The 13,429-nt window shown below is 44.2% G+C and overlaps 1 protein-coding gene across 1 annotated transcript in view; it reads right to left on the bottom strand.

Annotated features, from left to right (window-relative positions):
• Positions 1 to 13,429, bottom strand: part of LOC144504419 (protein kinase C epsilon type) — a 571,367-nt gene that overhangs the window by 24,790 nt on the left and 533,148 nt on the right. The window contains exon 12 of the mRNA XM_078229681.1: positions 2,310 to 2,448. Within this exon, the coding sequence (XP_078085807.1) occupies positions 2,310 to 2,448 (139 nt within the window). The remainder of the gene's footprint in view (positions 1 to 2,309; positions 2,449 to 13,429) is intronic.

Raw genomic sequence — 13,429 nt, 5'->3', positions numbered from 1 at the left:
TGGACCCGCTCCAGTGCCAGTATGTCCTTCCTGAGGTGTGGGGCCCAAAATTGCTCACAGTACTCCAAATGGGGCCTAACCAGTGCTTTATAAAGCCTCAGAAGTACATCCCTGCTTTTGTATTCCAAGCCTCTTGAGATAAATGACAACATTACATTTGCTTTCTTAATTACGGACTCAACCTGCAAGTTTACCTTTAGAGAATCCTGGACTAGGACTCCCAAGTCCCTTTGCACTTTAGCATTATGAATTTTGTCACCGTTTAGAAAATAGTCCATGCCTCTATTCTTTTTTCCAAAGTGTACGACCTCGCACTTGCCCACGTTGAATTTCATCAGCCACTTCTTGGACCACTCTCCTAAACTGTCTAAATCTTTCTGCAGCCTCCCCACCTCCTCAATACTACCTGCCCCTCCACCTATCTTTGTATCATCGGCAAACTTGGCCAGAATGCTCCCAGTCCCGTCATCTAGATCGTTAATATATAAAGAGAACAGCTGTGGCCCCAACACTGAACCCTGCGGGACACCACTTGTCACCGGTTGCCATTCTGAGAAAGAACCTTTTATCCCAACTCTCTGCCTTCTGTCTGACAGCCAATCGTCAATCCATGTTAGTACCTTGCCTCGAATACCATGGGCCCTTATTTTACTCAGCAGTCTCCCGTGAGGCACCTTGTCAAAGGCCTTTTGGAAGTCAAGATAGATAACATCCATTGGCTCTCCTTGGTCTAACCTATTTGTTATCTCTTCAAAGAACTCTAACAGGTTTGTCAGGCACGACCTCCCCTTACTAAATCCATGCTGACTTGTCTTAATCCGACCCTGCACTTCCAAGAATTTAGAAATCTCATCCTTAACGATGGATTCTAGAATTTTGCCAACAACTGAGGTTAGGCTAATTGGCCTATAATTTTCCATCTTTTTTCTTGTTCCCTTCTTGAACAGTGGGGTTACAACAGCGATTTTCCAATCCTCTGGGACTTTCCCTGACTCCAGTGACTTTTGAAAGATCATAACTAACGCCTCCACTATTTCTTCAGCTATCTCCTTTAGAACTCTAGGATGTAGCCCATCTGGGCCCGGAGATTTATCAATTTTCAGACCTTTTAGTTTCTCTAGCACTTTCTCCTTTGTGATGGCAACCATATTCAACTCTGCCCCCTGACTTTCCTGAATTGTTGGGATATTACTCATGTCTTCTACTGTGAAGACTGACGCAAAGTACTTATTAAGTTCCTCAGCTATTTCCTTGTCTCCCATCACTAGATTACCAGCGTCATTTTGGAGCGGCCCAATGTCTACTTTTGCCTCCCGTTTGTTTTTAATGTATTTAAAGAAACTTTTACTATCATTCCTAATGTTACTGGCTAGCCTACCTTCATATTTGATCCTCTCCTTCCTTATTTCTCTCTTTGTTATCCTCTGTTTGTTTTTATAGCCTTCCCAATCTTCTGACTTCCCACTACTCTTTGCCACATTATAGGCTCTCTCTTTTGCCTTGCAGTAGGCCTGCAATGAAGTTACTGTGAAAATCCCCTAGTCACCACACTCCGGCGCCTGTTCGTGTACACTGAGGGAGAATTTAGCATGGCCAATGCACCGAACTTGCACATCTTTGGGCTGTGGGAGGAAACCGAAGCGCCCGGAGAAAACCCACGCAGACACGGGGAGAACATACAAATTCCACACAGTGACCCAAGCTGGGAATTGAACCCGGATCTCTGGCGCTGTGAGGCAGCAGTGCTAACCACTGTGCCACCCACTAATCTCTTAGTGATTATTTACAAATCATCAGTAACATGGAGTGACGAAGATATAAAGATAGGACCCACAGAAAGAACTGAAAAGGCAGGGAGACAATTGGTGATTTATATACAAATTGCAAATTTTATTATTAAATCCAATTAAGAAAGAGTATCTAAAAATATACCCAGAGAACTGAGAGTCTGGCCTGCCAATCTCTCCATAACCAACCTAGTGACGCTGGCCACTGCTTGGTATTGGTTGGCACGAGATGTACTTTTTTGGAAAGGATGGGTTTTCCTCAAAATTTTCTACTCCCTAGAAAAGGACACCTGTGCCCTGGAATAATACTCCCCCCACCCAAGAAACAACAACACTCACCAACTGAGGGGCATCTAATTGTGAATGTTAATCCGGCCTGGGATTTAAAGTCACATTCTCTGTAGTTATCTGACACGCGATAGCAAGATTTAAATGATAATTTTTCACCTCTTACTCACTCACACCAACAGATTTGCTACACTATATTGGTATAGAAAGATTAATGGGAGAAAGCAACCATACCTCAGGGGCAATGTAATCTGGTGTCCCACAGAAAGTAGTTGTTGTGATTCCATTCAGAATACCTTCTTTGCACATGCCAAAGTCAGCCAACTTGCAGTGCCCCTCAGCATCCAGCAAGATATTGTCCAGTTTAAGATCTCTGCAGGTAACAAACGGACACACTAATGATTAGTTTTGACGTACTGTAGGAAATCACTTGCATAATTTTATTAAATTCTGAGAAATTTTGGAATATTATAGGAATAACTCTCTTTCTCTCTTGTAAAAAAAAGCTCCCATACCAGCTCCAATAAATGTTGAATAAATGATTGGCTCTAGCCTCCCAGAAATAAAGTACATAAAACGATTCTTGAGAGAGAAAAATTACTTTGGAAAAGGGCTTCTCCAGGTGGAGCAATGCTGACTCTCGCCGAACACCTTAGTTAGCTCAAAAACAACTTTGGACGGGGGGAGCTTTTCAAAGTGATTCATGATGACTTTGGCCTAACACTTTGGCTCGTTCAAGAAGCTTGAAGAAAATAGGAGAGATTGCCATTTCCAAACATGACGATCAACGTCATCCATCTCTTTGTCCGATGCTGGACTAGTGACCCGCTCAGAGGCGACTGCCATTGTCAACCATGCTGATCAGCACCCCAATTCTTCCCCCATATGTTTGTCCAATCCAGGACCAGTAACTCGCTCTCACCTGTCCTATGGACGGAATATTCCTGTCATGTTTGCTAGTGGGATCTTTCAATCCCGCTGATGGTGACCTGGGAAACCCACGGCGGGGTGGGGGTTGCATAGAACAGGAAACCCCATTGACAGCGGTGGGATCAGAAGATCCCATTGCTGGCTAATGGCATGCCACCTCCACTGCTGTGAAACACACCATGTGGGAGCAGGGGAAGTCCCGCCCTCTGGGCCCGATTTTACTATTTTGATTCTAAGTGCTGGACGGACTTGAAACTGGGAGTGTTTCTGATTCGACTTTTAGACCCATTCTGAGGTGCTTTGACAAAGGGTCATCTGGACTCGAAACGTCAGCTCTTTTCTCGCCTTACAGATTTTGCCAGACCTGCTGAGATTTTCCAGCGTTTTCTCTTTTGTTTTCAGATTCCAGCATCCGCAGTAATTTGCTTTTACCCAGTCATTTTGGAGAGAGCGGGAGAGACCCATATTATTCTTGCACAATAGTCCAATCCCCCTGGGCCCAGTAAAATAATTTTTAAACATGTTTGTTTGGTTGTATTCAGCTGTAAAGTTCAACTGGGGACAAGCATGTATGGAATGTCAAGTTGACTTCAGTACTTGCAGTCGATGTTGTTTGAGAACCCGGATCTGTATATGAATAGTGTCTTCTGCCTGAAACAGGTGAGTAATCCAGTCATCCAACAGTAATTACCCTTTCTGTGTTATCGGCCAGATTGATGACAGGCTGCTAATTTTTGGAGCTTGCCCTCTTTGCCTCCTTTAAAATTTTCTCTGCTGTTTCGGCTCATAATTGAAGAATGGCTGAGGTATTGAGAGCTGCCCTGAATGTACCCCCCAAACATCAGCATTTTAACTCGGGAGAGAAAAGATTGGGGAGAGATTGGAGAAAATAGGCACGAGAATCTTTGCTATTGCTTTACTCGCAATTGTGTCCAAAGGTATTTGTATTTGTTCTATTATTCAGGATTTCAAGTGAAGAATGTACTTCATCTTCCTGCCGTTCGTAATTCCTTTCCACCCATGCGCAGCAGGGTAAATAAAAGTAATTTTAGAAATTCAAAGTTCAATTACGGCTTCTTTAATAAAATATATTTTCTCATTCACAAGTAACGCTGGGCCAACATTTATGACAGAGATAACAGTGAGGCTAACAGCGCTCTCCAATTATTTATGCGTTAATAGGACATTATCTTCCAGTCACTGCATACACAGTTAAATGCATAAATCACCAAGCTGCCCGAGGTGTCCTGCTCCTGCAGAGGTTATGTTAGAGTGGTAACATGCTGAGAGACTCACTTTTGAAATGCATGGAATACTGTGTAGTTGCTGTATTTACCCAATAAATATGCACTGGAGAAAGTTAGGGCTTGTTCATTCTCGTGTAACAGCAAGAAAGGTCTTAAATACTACCAAAACAAAAGCCCTCTGGCACTAAAATGTATCTTTGACAAGTGTGCAGACGCTATCCTTCAGATTTTAATTATTATTGGAGGTTTAAAAGAAATTAAATCTTTTTAAAATCTTTACTTTTTGATGCTTTTATCACCGTCTTAATCCAATCTTTTATTCCTCCTGTTTACTATCAGTAAATGCTAGTGTATTGAATGGAAAACTTGAGTTTGAATTTCTATGGCTGGACAATTGAAGGAAATGCACAAGAGCCAAATGTATCGATTTCCCATCAGTTATCGTCAGAGCAACAGCAAATTTTGTCAGCTGGCTGTCTTGCATGCATGAAACATAGCACCCGGCTTATGAGCGTCCAGCTAACCCAATCCACTGAGAAGTTCACATAAAAAGTTCTGGTCACCTGGTGCCCAATGCATACTCTTTCCCTGTAGCTGCGAGCCTGTTAACCTGAGCTCCCAGAAATAAAGAGTCAGGATGGTATGAGCCAAGAGTTGACGAGCCAAAATGATTGTTGGATTTGAACCACCTAAAACGTTGGACACCGTGTGAAGTGTTAATGGAGCTCCTGACGCTTACCACCCTATCCATTAGAAAAATAGGTTATGGGAGACCATGTTATAAGGATCTCAGATGCACCATCGAAAGCATTCTTTCTGGGTTGTATTATAGGTTGGTATGGCTCCTATTCTGACCAAGACTGCAAAAAACTACAAAGGGTTGTGAACGAAGCCCAGCCCATCACACAAACCAGCCTCCCATTCATTGACTCCGCCTACACTTCCCGCTGCTTCAGAAAAGCAGCCAGCATAATTAAGGACCCCACGCACCCCTGACATTCTCTCTTCCACCTTCTTCCGTCGGGAAAAAGATACAAAAGTCTGAGATCACATACCAACCAACTCAAGAACAGCTTCTTTCCTGCTGCCATCAGGCTTTTGAATGCACCTACCATATATTAAGTTGATCTTTCTCTACACTCTAGCTATGATTGTAACACTACGTTCTGCATCCCCTCCTTTCCTTCTTCCCTCTGTACTCTATGAATGGTATGTTTTGTCTGTATAGCACACAAGGAACAATACTTTTCGCTGTACCCCAATACATGTGACAATAATAAATCAAATCAAAACCAATTGCTGGAGACAGGTCAAGCTCTCCACATCCCATGAATCAGTGAAGCTAGCTGGTCATTCATCAACAATTATGAAGTATTGTAGACATACCTAGCTCCAGTGTTGGTTTACTAAACCTACTACAGAGAAATGATATGATTCTCTCTTTTGTCCCAAATTTTTCTCATAGCATGGTCGCAGATCTTACGTATGAGCCAAGCTTCCGGATAATTGATGCTTAATGAAATGCCGCTTGGATCAAATGGGAGTTATCAAATTTTGCAGCTGTTGTAGAATGGGTAATGTTGAAATTAGTTGTCTATTCTACATGTCTACCTGAATTTCCTTTCCAGTTACCCCCTACATTCTTAAACGACATCAAATTGGCGATTGAGTTCAGTAAACGGACATGGTGTCCTTGAATGTAGCTGGCATGTGTCACCATACTGGCCAGATGATGCGTTTTTATTGATGCATACCTGCCTGAAAATGAAAAGGGTGCTTTACACTTTGCTAAAAGGAATGCGAATAAACCAAATTATTTTCTCAGTGTAAAGCAACTCTGGCTGCATCACACAAACAATATGAATGAAGTGTTAATGCTATTCCTGTTGCTTGCCAAGCTGAGATCACCCTATCCATTTGGAAAATAGCTTCAGGTTATCAGAGACCATGTGATAAGAAAGAAAATCCCACTGTATGTTTTTTTAATCGAAAAAGTAACCTGTAAATCATCACTGCCTATATCTGCTGTCAGGAGAGCGAATAGTTGACATCCTGTTAAGCCAAATGCAACATGCAGCCTGTGCCAGGAGGCCCTACAGCCTTCCAGCTGGGATCTGCCAATCCCATTTTCCTTCAGCCCCATCGGGGCTGTTGCTGCTTCTGCTCTGGTTCCCCTTTCTCATCTCAATGCTGTAACTGTAATGTACAGTGCAACATACACTGCACAATTTAAACCTCACGCCTAAATTGGAAAGGGTGCCAAAAACAAAAAATGATGGAGGATTCACGTAGCAGCATTAGAAAGAAAGGCTCAAAGACCTCAATTCATGTTCAACAGAAAGGAAGAGACTGAAGGAGAACTTGTTTCAAATATGCCATCACAGATGAAACAGGGAAAGCTGGTCATTTAGCACACTGGTGTCCCACTGCGGTGTTCCACCCTTGATAGAGCACAGGGTAATGACGACTACTCCTTGCGAAGCAAGGTTTCAATCACCTCTGTGCAAAAGAGGGATTTCCATAAGAAATGAGCAAGTCAGCCAGACAATTCAGCAGCACCATCTTGCACTTGTATGGTTACTTTTATGTAACAAATCTCCCATGGTGTTTTACAGGAGATCAGTTGACAATGAGGAGAAAATGAAAGACATGTTACAATAGAAGATTGAAAAGATGGATGGAATCATACACACTGACAGCACGGAAGGGGGCCAGTTGGTCAGTTTTGCCTGCATTGATTCTTTGAAAGAGCAGTCGTGCTTAGTCCCACATCTATGATTTTTTTGTCTGTAACCCTGTAAGATCTTCATCCTCGACTCCATTTAAATAATTATTTGTGAATCAGCTTCCATCACCTTTTCAGGTGCTCTGGTTTCCTCCCACACTCCAAAGATGTGCGGGTCAGGTTGATTGCCGATGCTAAATTGTCCCTTAGTGTCAGGGGGACTAGCAGGGTACACATGTGGGGTTACGGGGATAGGGCCTGGGTGGGATTGTTATCAGTGCAGGCTCAATGGGCTGAACAGCCTTCTTCTGCACTGTATGGATTCTATGATCATCTACCTTCCCAATCTTTTGTCAGTGCATTGGAATGTATGACTTCTTATTCTTGACCCATTTTTTAAGAGGAAATATTTTTTCTCTGCCAAACCCTATCGTCTTGAAAACCTCTATCAGGTTTCCTCTTAACCTGCTCTGTTCTAAGGACATTGAGTAGGTTGGGCCTGTACTCACTAGAGTTGAGAAGAATGAGAGGTGCCCTTATTGAGACATAAAGGATTCTGAGGAGCTTGACAGAGTAGATGCTGAGAGGTTGTTTCCCCTTGCAGGAGAGTCTAAGACCAGAGGGCATATGTTCATAGTAAGGGGTCGCCCATTTAAGATAGAAGTAAAGAAGAATTTCCTCTCGAGAGGGGTATGAATCTGTGGAATTCTTTACCATAGAGGGCTGTAGAGTCTGGGTCATTAACTATGTTCAAGGCTGAGATAGAGAGATTTTTAATCAGTAAAGGAATTGAGAAATATGAGGATAAGGTAGAAAAATGGAGTTAAGTATTATTATATCAGATGGGGAATGATCTCATTAAATGGGGGAGCAGGCTTGATGGGCTGAATTGCCTACTTCTGCTCCTATGTCATATGGTCTAACAGTCCAAATTTCCCTAACTAAACTTGGGAGAAATATATTTGTTTTAAAAATTGACTTTGGCAAATGTGGGCGGCACGATGACACAGTGGTTAGCACTGTTGCCTCACAGTGCCACGGAAGCAGATTCGCTTCCCGGCTTGGGTCACTGTCTGTGTAGAGTCTGCATGTCTCCCCGTATCTGCGTGAGTTTCCTCCGGATGCTCTGGTTTCCTCCCATAGTCCAAAAGGCGTGCTGGTTAGGCTCATTGGCCGTGCTAAATTCTCCCTCAGTGTACCCGAACAGGCGCAGGAGCGGGGCAACGAGGGGATTCTCACAGTAACTTCATTGTAAGTCTACTTGTGACACTAATAAATAAACTTAAACTTAAAACTTCAAAACTTAGGTCTATGACACCCCAAGGTTTGTTCTTGTTTAGTTATAGGTCTTTGAGGATAGTCAATTGGATTTTCAAATCACGCCCTTGAACTTAAATCACCAAGTTACAGAAACTGAGACTATAAGGATTAACAAAGAGTTAGAGCAGAAGTGACAAGCTTTTTCTTCCTTACTACTCTTCTTCCATTTTTTTTCCTCCTCTCATGAGGACAGCCTACTGTATTAATGTAGGATCATATCTCCACAATGCCCGAATCCAGCCTGTACCCAATTGCTCAACACCAGGCCTTTGCTGGCAGACTAACCACCATCCAGGCAGGATGGGCAAGCCTGATCCACCATTCCCATACATGCACTATTCAACACGGATCACTGGAATTGCAAAACCTGGCAAAATATTCTCTTCCCTCGCCTGAGAACACTATTACCATTTGTACTGCCTCCAACATCCTGTGATCAGCTAAGTCAGCATGAGGTTAAAAATCGTATCATTTATCAATTAGTATCCTTTCACAGGGTGGAATTTAATGGAGGCGTTAGGGCCTTCACCCATCAACGGAACAGCTGGCAAGAGTCCCACACTTCCTCTGTTCACCAAGGCCTGCCACTTTAAGTGCCAATTAGGTACTTAACTGGACAGTGGCGGGCTTTCCCTGGGATATAAAAAACACCCCCCATAAGACCATAAGATATAGGAGCAGAATTAGGCCATTCGGCCCATCGAGTCTGTTCCACCATTCGATCATGGCTGATATGATTCTCATCCCCATTCTCCTGCCTTCTCCCCGTAACCCTTGATCCCCATATTGACCAAGAACCTATCTATCTCTGTCTAAAAAACACTCAATGACCTGGCCTCCACAGCCTTCTGTGGCAATGAGTTCCTCAGGTTCACCACCCTCTGACTGAAGAAATTCCTCTTCATCCCAGTTTTAAAAGAGCCACTTTAAGTGCCAAAATATCTCTCTTCCTCGATGGGATTGGTGGACAAGTGCACTCTTTGGCCAGAATTCAATGCCCTCCGCCATGGTGAGTTTGGTGACAGGCAGGGACCCTGCCACCTCTGCCCCAGTTGAGTCTGTGGCGGGAATGATCATGGACGAACGCAGCAATCCTCAACCGTGGGTTGGGTGGATTACCAGCCACAACCGCCACCTCCCCAATGGTGTTGCCAAGCAGATAGGTACTTAACTGGACAGTGGTGGACTTCACTCTGGGGTTGTGCCTTCAAGTTCCAGTCTCTCCCACTAGTGGAAACAGCCTCTCCACGTCCACGCTATCCAGGCCTCTCAGCATTCTGTAAGTTTCAATTAGATCCCCCCTCATCCTTCTAAACTCAATCGAGTATAGACCCAGACTCCTCAACCGCTCCTGATATGACAAACCCTATCCAAGAGTCACTGGCCCAGTAGAAGCCAGCAGTTCTTCACTGCTTGGCAATACCATTGGGGAGGTGGTGGTTGTGGCTGGTAATCCACCCAACCTGCGGTTGAGGATTGCTGCGTTCGTCCATGATCATTCCCGCCACAGACTCAACTGGGGCAGAGGTGGCAGGGTCCCTGCCTGTCACCAAACTCACCATGGCGGAGGGCATTGAATTCTGGCCAAAGAGTGCACTTGTCCACCAAACCCATCGAGGAAGAGAGATATTTTTCAGTAACAAGAATAGAGAAACTCAAAGCTAACAAGTTGTTTCAAAAATTAATCGTGAATGCAGGATTAAAGGATATGTTTTAGATATCAAAAGGTAATTGAAGCAATTAACATGGATGCATGTAAAGGGAGGCCAGATGAAGACATGAGGGCGACAGGAATAGGAGGTTATGCTGGTAGCGTTAGATTGAAGGAGAGGGGGAGGCTCATGTGGAGAAAGCAATAAGCATAAACAGCCTATCTCCTCCTGTACGTTCAATATCCTTCTCTGTAATTCAGAAGTCAGGAGCTAAATGTGAATTATTACAGAATTACTAACGTGTGGGCAGAATTAACTGCCACCCCAGGCAGTGAATGCTGGGTCTGTGGAATCTTACAAAAGGAAACTGACCAGATTTCTGTCACGTGATAAAAGTCTTAAATCTTGTGCCAAATGTTGATAGAAGGAAATCTGGTCTGGGGCTGGGAGAATTAAGGAATACAATGGACTGGGACTGGAAGCAACACTGGTAGACAAACGAAACAAGGCCTGGTCTGAACAGTCTTTTCTTGATCCAGATATCCTTACTTCTATTGTTATTCTTGTATCAAAGATCAAGGGGCCTGAGTATCGCAGGAAAAATGTCATATTGTTTACACTAAATAAACTACTGACTGATTGTTCTGAGTTTGTTGAATTGAATAACCTTTATTCTTCTATCAGATCTCTCGATTTAAGCTTCTCATCTGAGGTAAAAGCTTAGCCAATGTCTTCTGTACCCTCCCCACAGTGATGACATCCTTCTTAAAGTAGGGTGGCTTTACCACAAGAAGTAGTTCAGGCACAGATATTTTTCGAGGGATTTGTAAATGATGCAGAGGGAGATACATGACGAGGGGGAGAGAGAGCAGAGCTCTGGATTTAGCCTTAGATTGCACCAGAAAATGCGTCAGACATGGGGCTGAACTTTTGGGGTCCCCGAAGGCAGGAATGGAGATGGGGGCGGGTCCAGGCACTGGCAATAACCATCAGGGTAGCAAGAGGATAGGATAGGACAAAAATCCCGCTCTCCTTGCAATTAAGGCTAAAACAATCAGTTAAAAAGCTAATTAAAAGCCAGCAAAAGGTGACCTTTAAATTTTTAAAGGGGTAGACAGGTTTCCGACGTCTTCAGAAACTGACTAGTTGAGGCAGATGGGTAAAGAATAGAGAGACTATCATAGCTGCCTCAAAGCACCATCTTGGTCCTATCAGAGAGTCAGCAAGGCAAAAGGGGGCTCTCTTGGTAGGAATGTGCCAAAACAATTTTTCCCTTGGTTCTACACAGATGGCAGGGAAGAGTGGGCACGCAGTACTCAGGATTTAAATTAGTTCAGTACCACCTTGGCATTGTAAGGCAGAACAGCAGGAGGCAAGTCTGCTAAGGAAAATCGGACCGTCACCTGCTCAGAAGGAAGGCTCCGGCTAGCAATGGGGACATTACTGTTGGGGTTTGGGCCCAGATAGGAAAGAAAGGAAAGGAGGAAGGGTGACAGTATTGATTACGGAGAACATTACAGTGCTCGAGAGAAAGAGGATGTCTCAGGGGGGGTCAAGGGCTAAAGCTAAGGAAGGCTTTGTTTGGTATAGTCTATAAACCACCAGGTAGTGTAAGGGAATTATAGAGAAGTGCAAGAAGTATAGAGCAGTTAGAATAGGGGATTTTAGTTATCCAAATATAGTGCAGAATTCTCCCATGGAACCAAGTCTCGTGATGGGGACACGGAGTGTTCCAAATTTGGTGACTGATGGGATATCATGCCGCATCCTCCAGAACAGCATTAATGCATTAATTATGCATTTGGGGGTTTTGTGCTGTGTTCTCTGGCACGTGTCCCATTATCACATCTGGGTGCAATACATAAAAGGCGCCTGACATCAGTGACCCACTGTTGAAGAAAGAAGATGGACCTTCAGGAATACTCTGAAGCTGGGATATGGACCTCCTCAAAGACACAGAGGCTGGAAGATTAACCTGACAGATCCTCCCGTCACCCACTGCTGTGGTGTTCCAGGATCGCTGACAGCCTCCATCCTGAACTCCCGAGGTAAATCCTGATTTCTGCATCCATGTTGGTCCAGACGTATTCTGGATCGAAGTGCTTTCCCACTGACATTGTGGAGAATTGGAGGGGGGGGGGTTTGGGAGGATAGGGGCAAGATTCGGGTCAGGCCTTCATTGGTATTGGCAGCACGGTGGCACAGAGGGCGGCACGGTGGCACAGCTGTCTCACAGCTCCAGGGACCTGGGTTCGATTCCCGGTTTGGGTCACTGTCTGTGTGGAGTCTGCACGTTCTCCCCATGTCTACGTGGGTTTCCTCCGGGTGCTCCGGTTTCCTCCCACAGTCCAAATGATGTGCAGGTTAGATGCATTGGCCCTGCTAAATTCTCCATCAGTTTATCTGAACAGGCGCCCAAGTGCGGCAACTAGGGGATTTTCACAGTAACTTCATTGCAATGTTAATGTAAGCCTACTTGTGACACTAATAAAATAAAACTTTAAACATCCCATTAACCGGATGCAGATCTGTTTCACACCGGCATCTGGCAGGATTCCTAATCTGCTCTGACAGGCAGCATCGGAAAATCTCACTGTAAATTTAAGCTGGCGCGAACCCCCTGCTGAATTCCACACCCCCCCCCGCCTCGCTGCCTGCCATTTATCCCGCCAGTGGGGGCATGGGAGAATTCCACACATAGGCTAGGGTAATCATAGTCATGTAAAGGGCAGAGAGGATCAAGAGTTGCAACCAGATGTTCAGGAGAATTTTGTGCAGAAGTATTATCCGGATACGAGTCCAATGAAAAAGCAGGCATTGCTGTACCTGATAAGTGGGAATGATGTGGGCCAAGCTCTTTTGGGAGCTGGTGCAGATGTGATGGGCCAAATGGCCTCCTTCCGTGCTGTAAAATTTGATAATTCTAAATGGATCAAGTGTCAGAATGGTTGGGGACAATGCTAATTGCATTATGAGGTTTAGGTTGGCAATGGAAAAGGACAAAGAACGATCCAGATTAAGAATAATTAACTGCTGGGGAAAAGCCAACTTCAATGAGGCAAGAATGGACAAAAGCCTGATAAATTGGAATCAAAGGTTAGCAGGCAAATCTGTCAGTGAACAATGGGCTTTAAAGAAGCGATAGTTCAAGTAGGGTCAAGGAATATTCCCACGAAGGGGAAAGATAGGGCAAACAAATCTAGAGTTTACTGGACGATGAAAGAGTTATATAGCAAGATTGGAGGAGTTGGGCTGTTCTCTTTGGAAAGGAGAAGGTTGAGAGGAGATTTGATTGAGGGATTCAAAAGCATGAGGAGTCTGGATAGATGGGGTGAAAGTGTTTCCATTGGTGGAAGGATTGAGAACCAGAGGTTACAGATCTAAGCTAATTGGCAAAATAGGTAATGGTGACTTGAGGAAAAACTTGTTCATGCAGCAAGTAGTTAGGATCTGGAACACACTGCCTGGGAGTGTGGTCGA

Source organism: Mustelus asterias, chromosome 15 (assembly GCF_964213995.1).
Source record: "Mustelus asterias chromosome 15, sMusAst1.hap1.1, whole genome shotgun sequence".
NCBI lineage: Eukaryota > Metazoa > Chordata > Chondrichthyes > Carcharhiniformes > Triakidae > Mustelus > Mustelus asterias.
The sequence above is the reverse complement of the archived record's forward strand: the minus strand, read 5'-3'. Positions and strand labels throughout refer to the sequence as shown.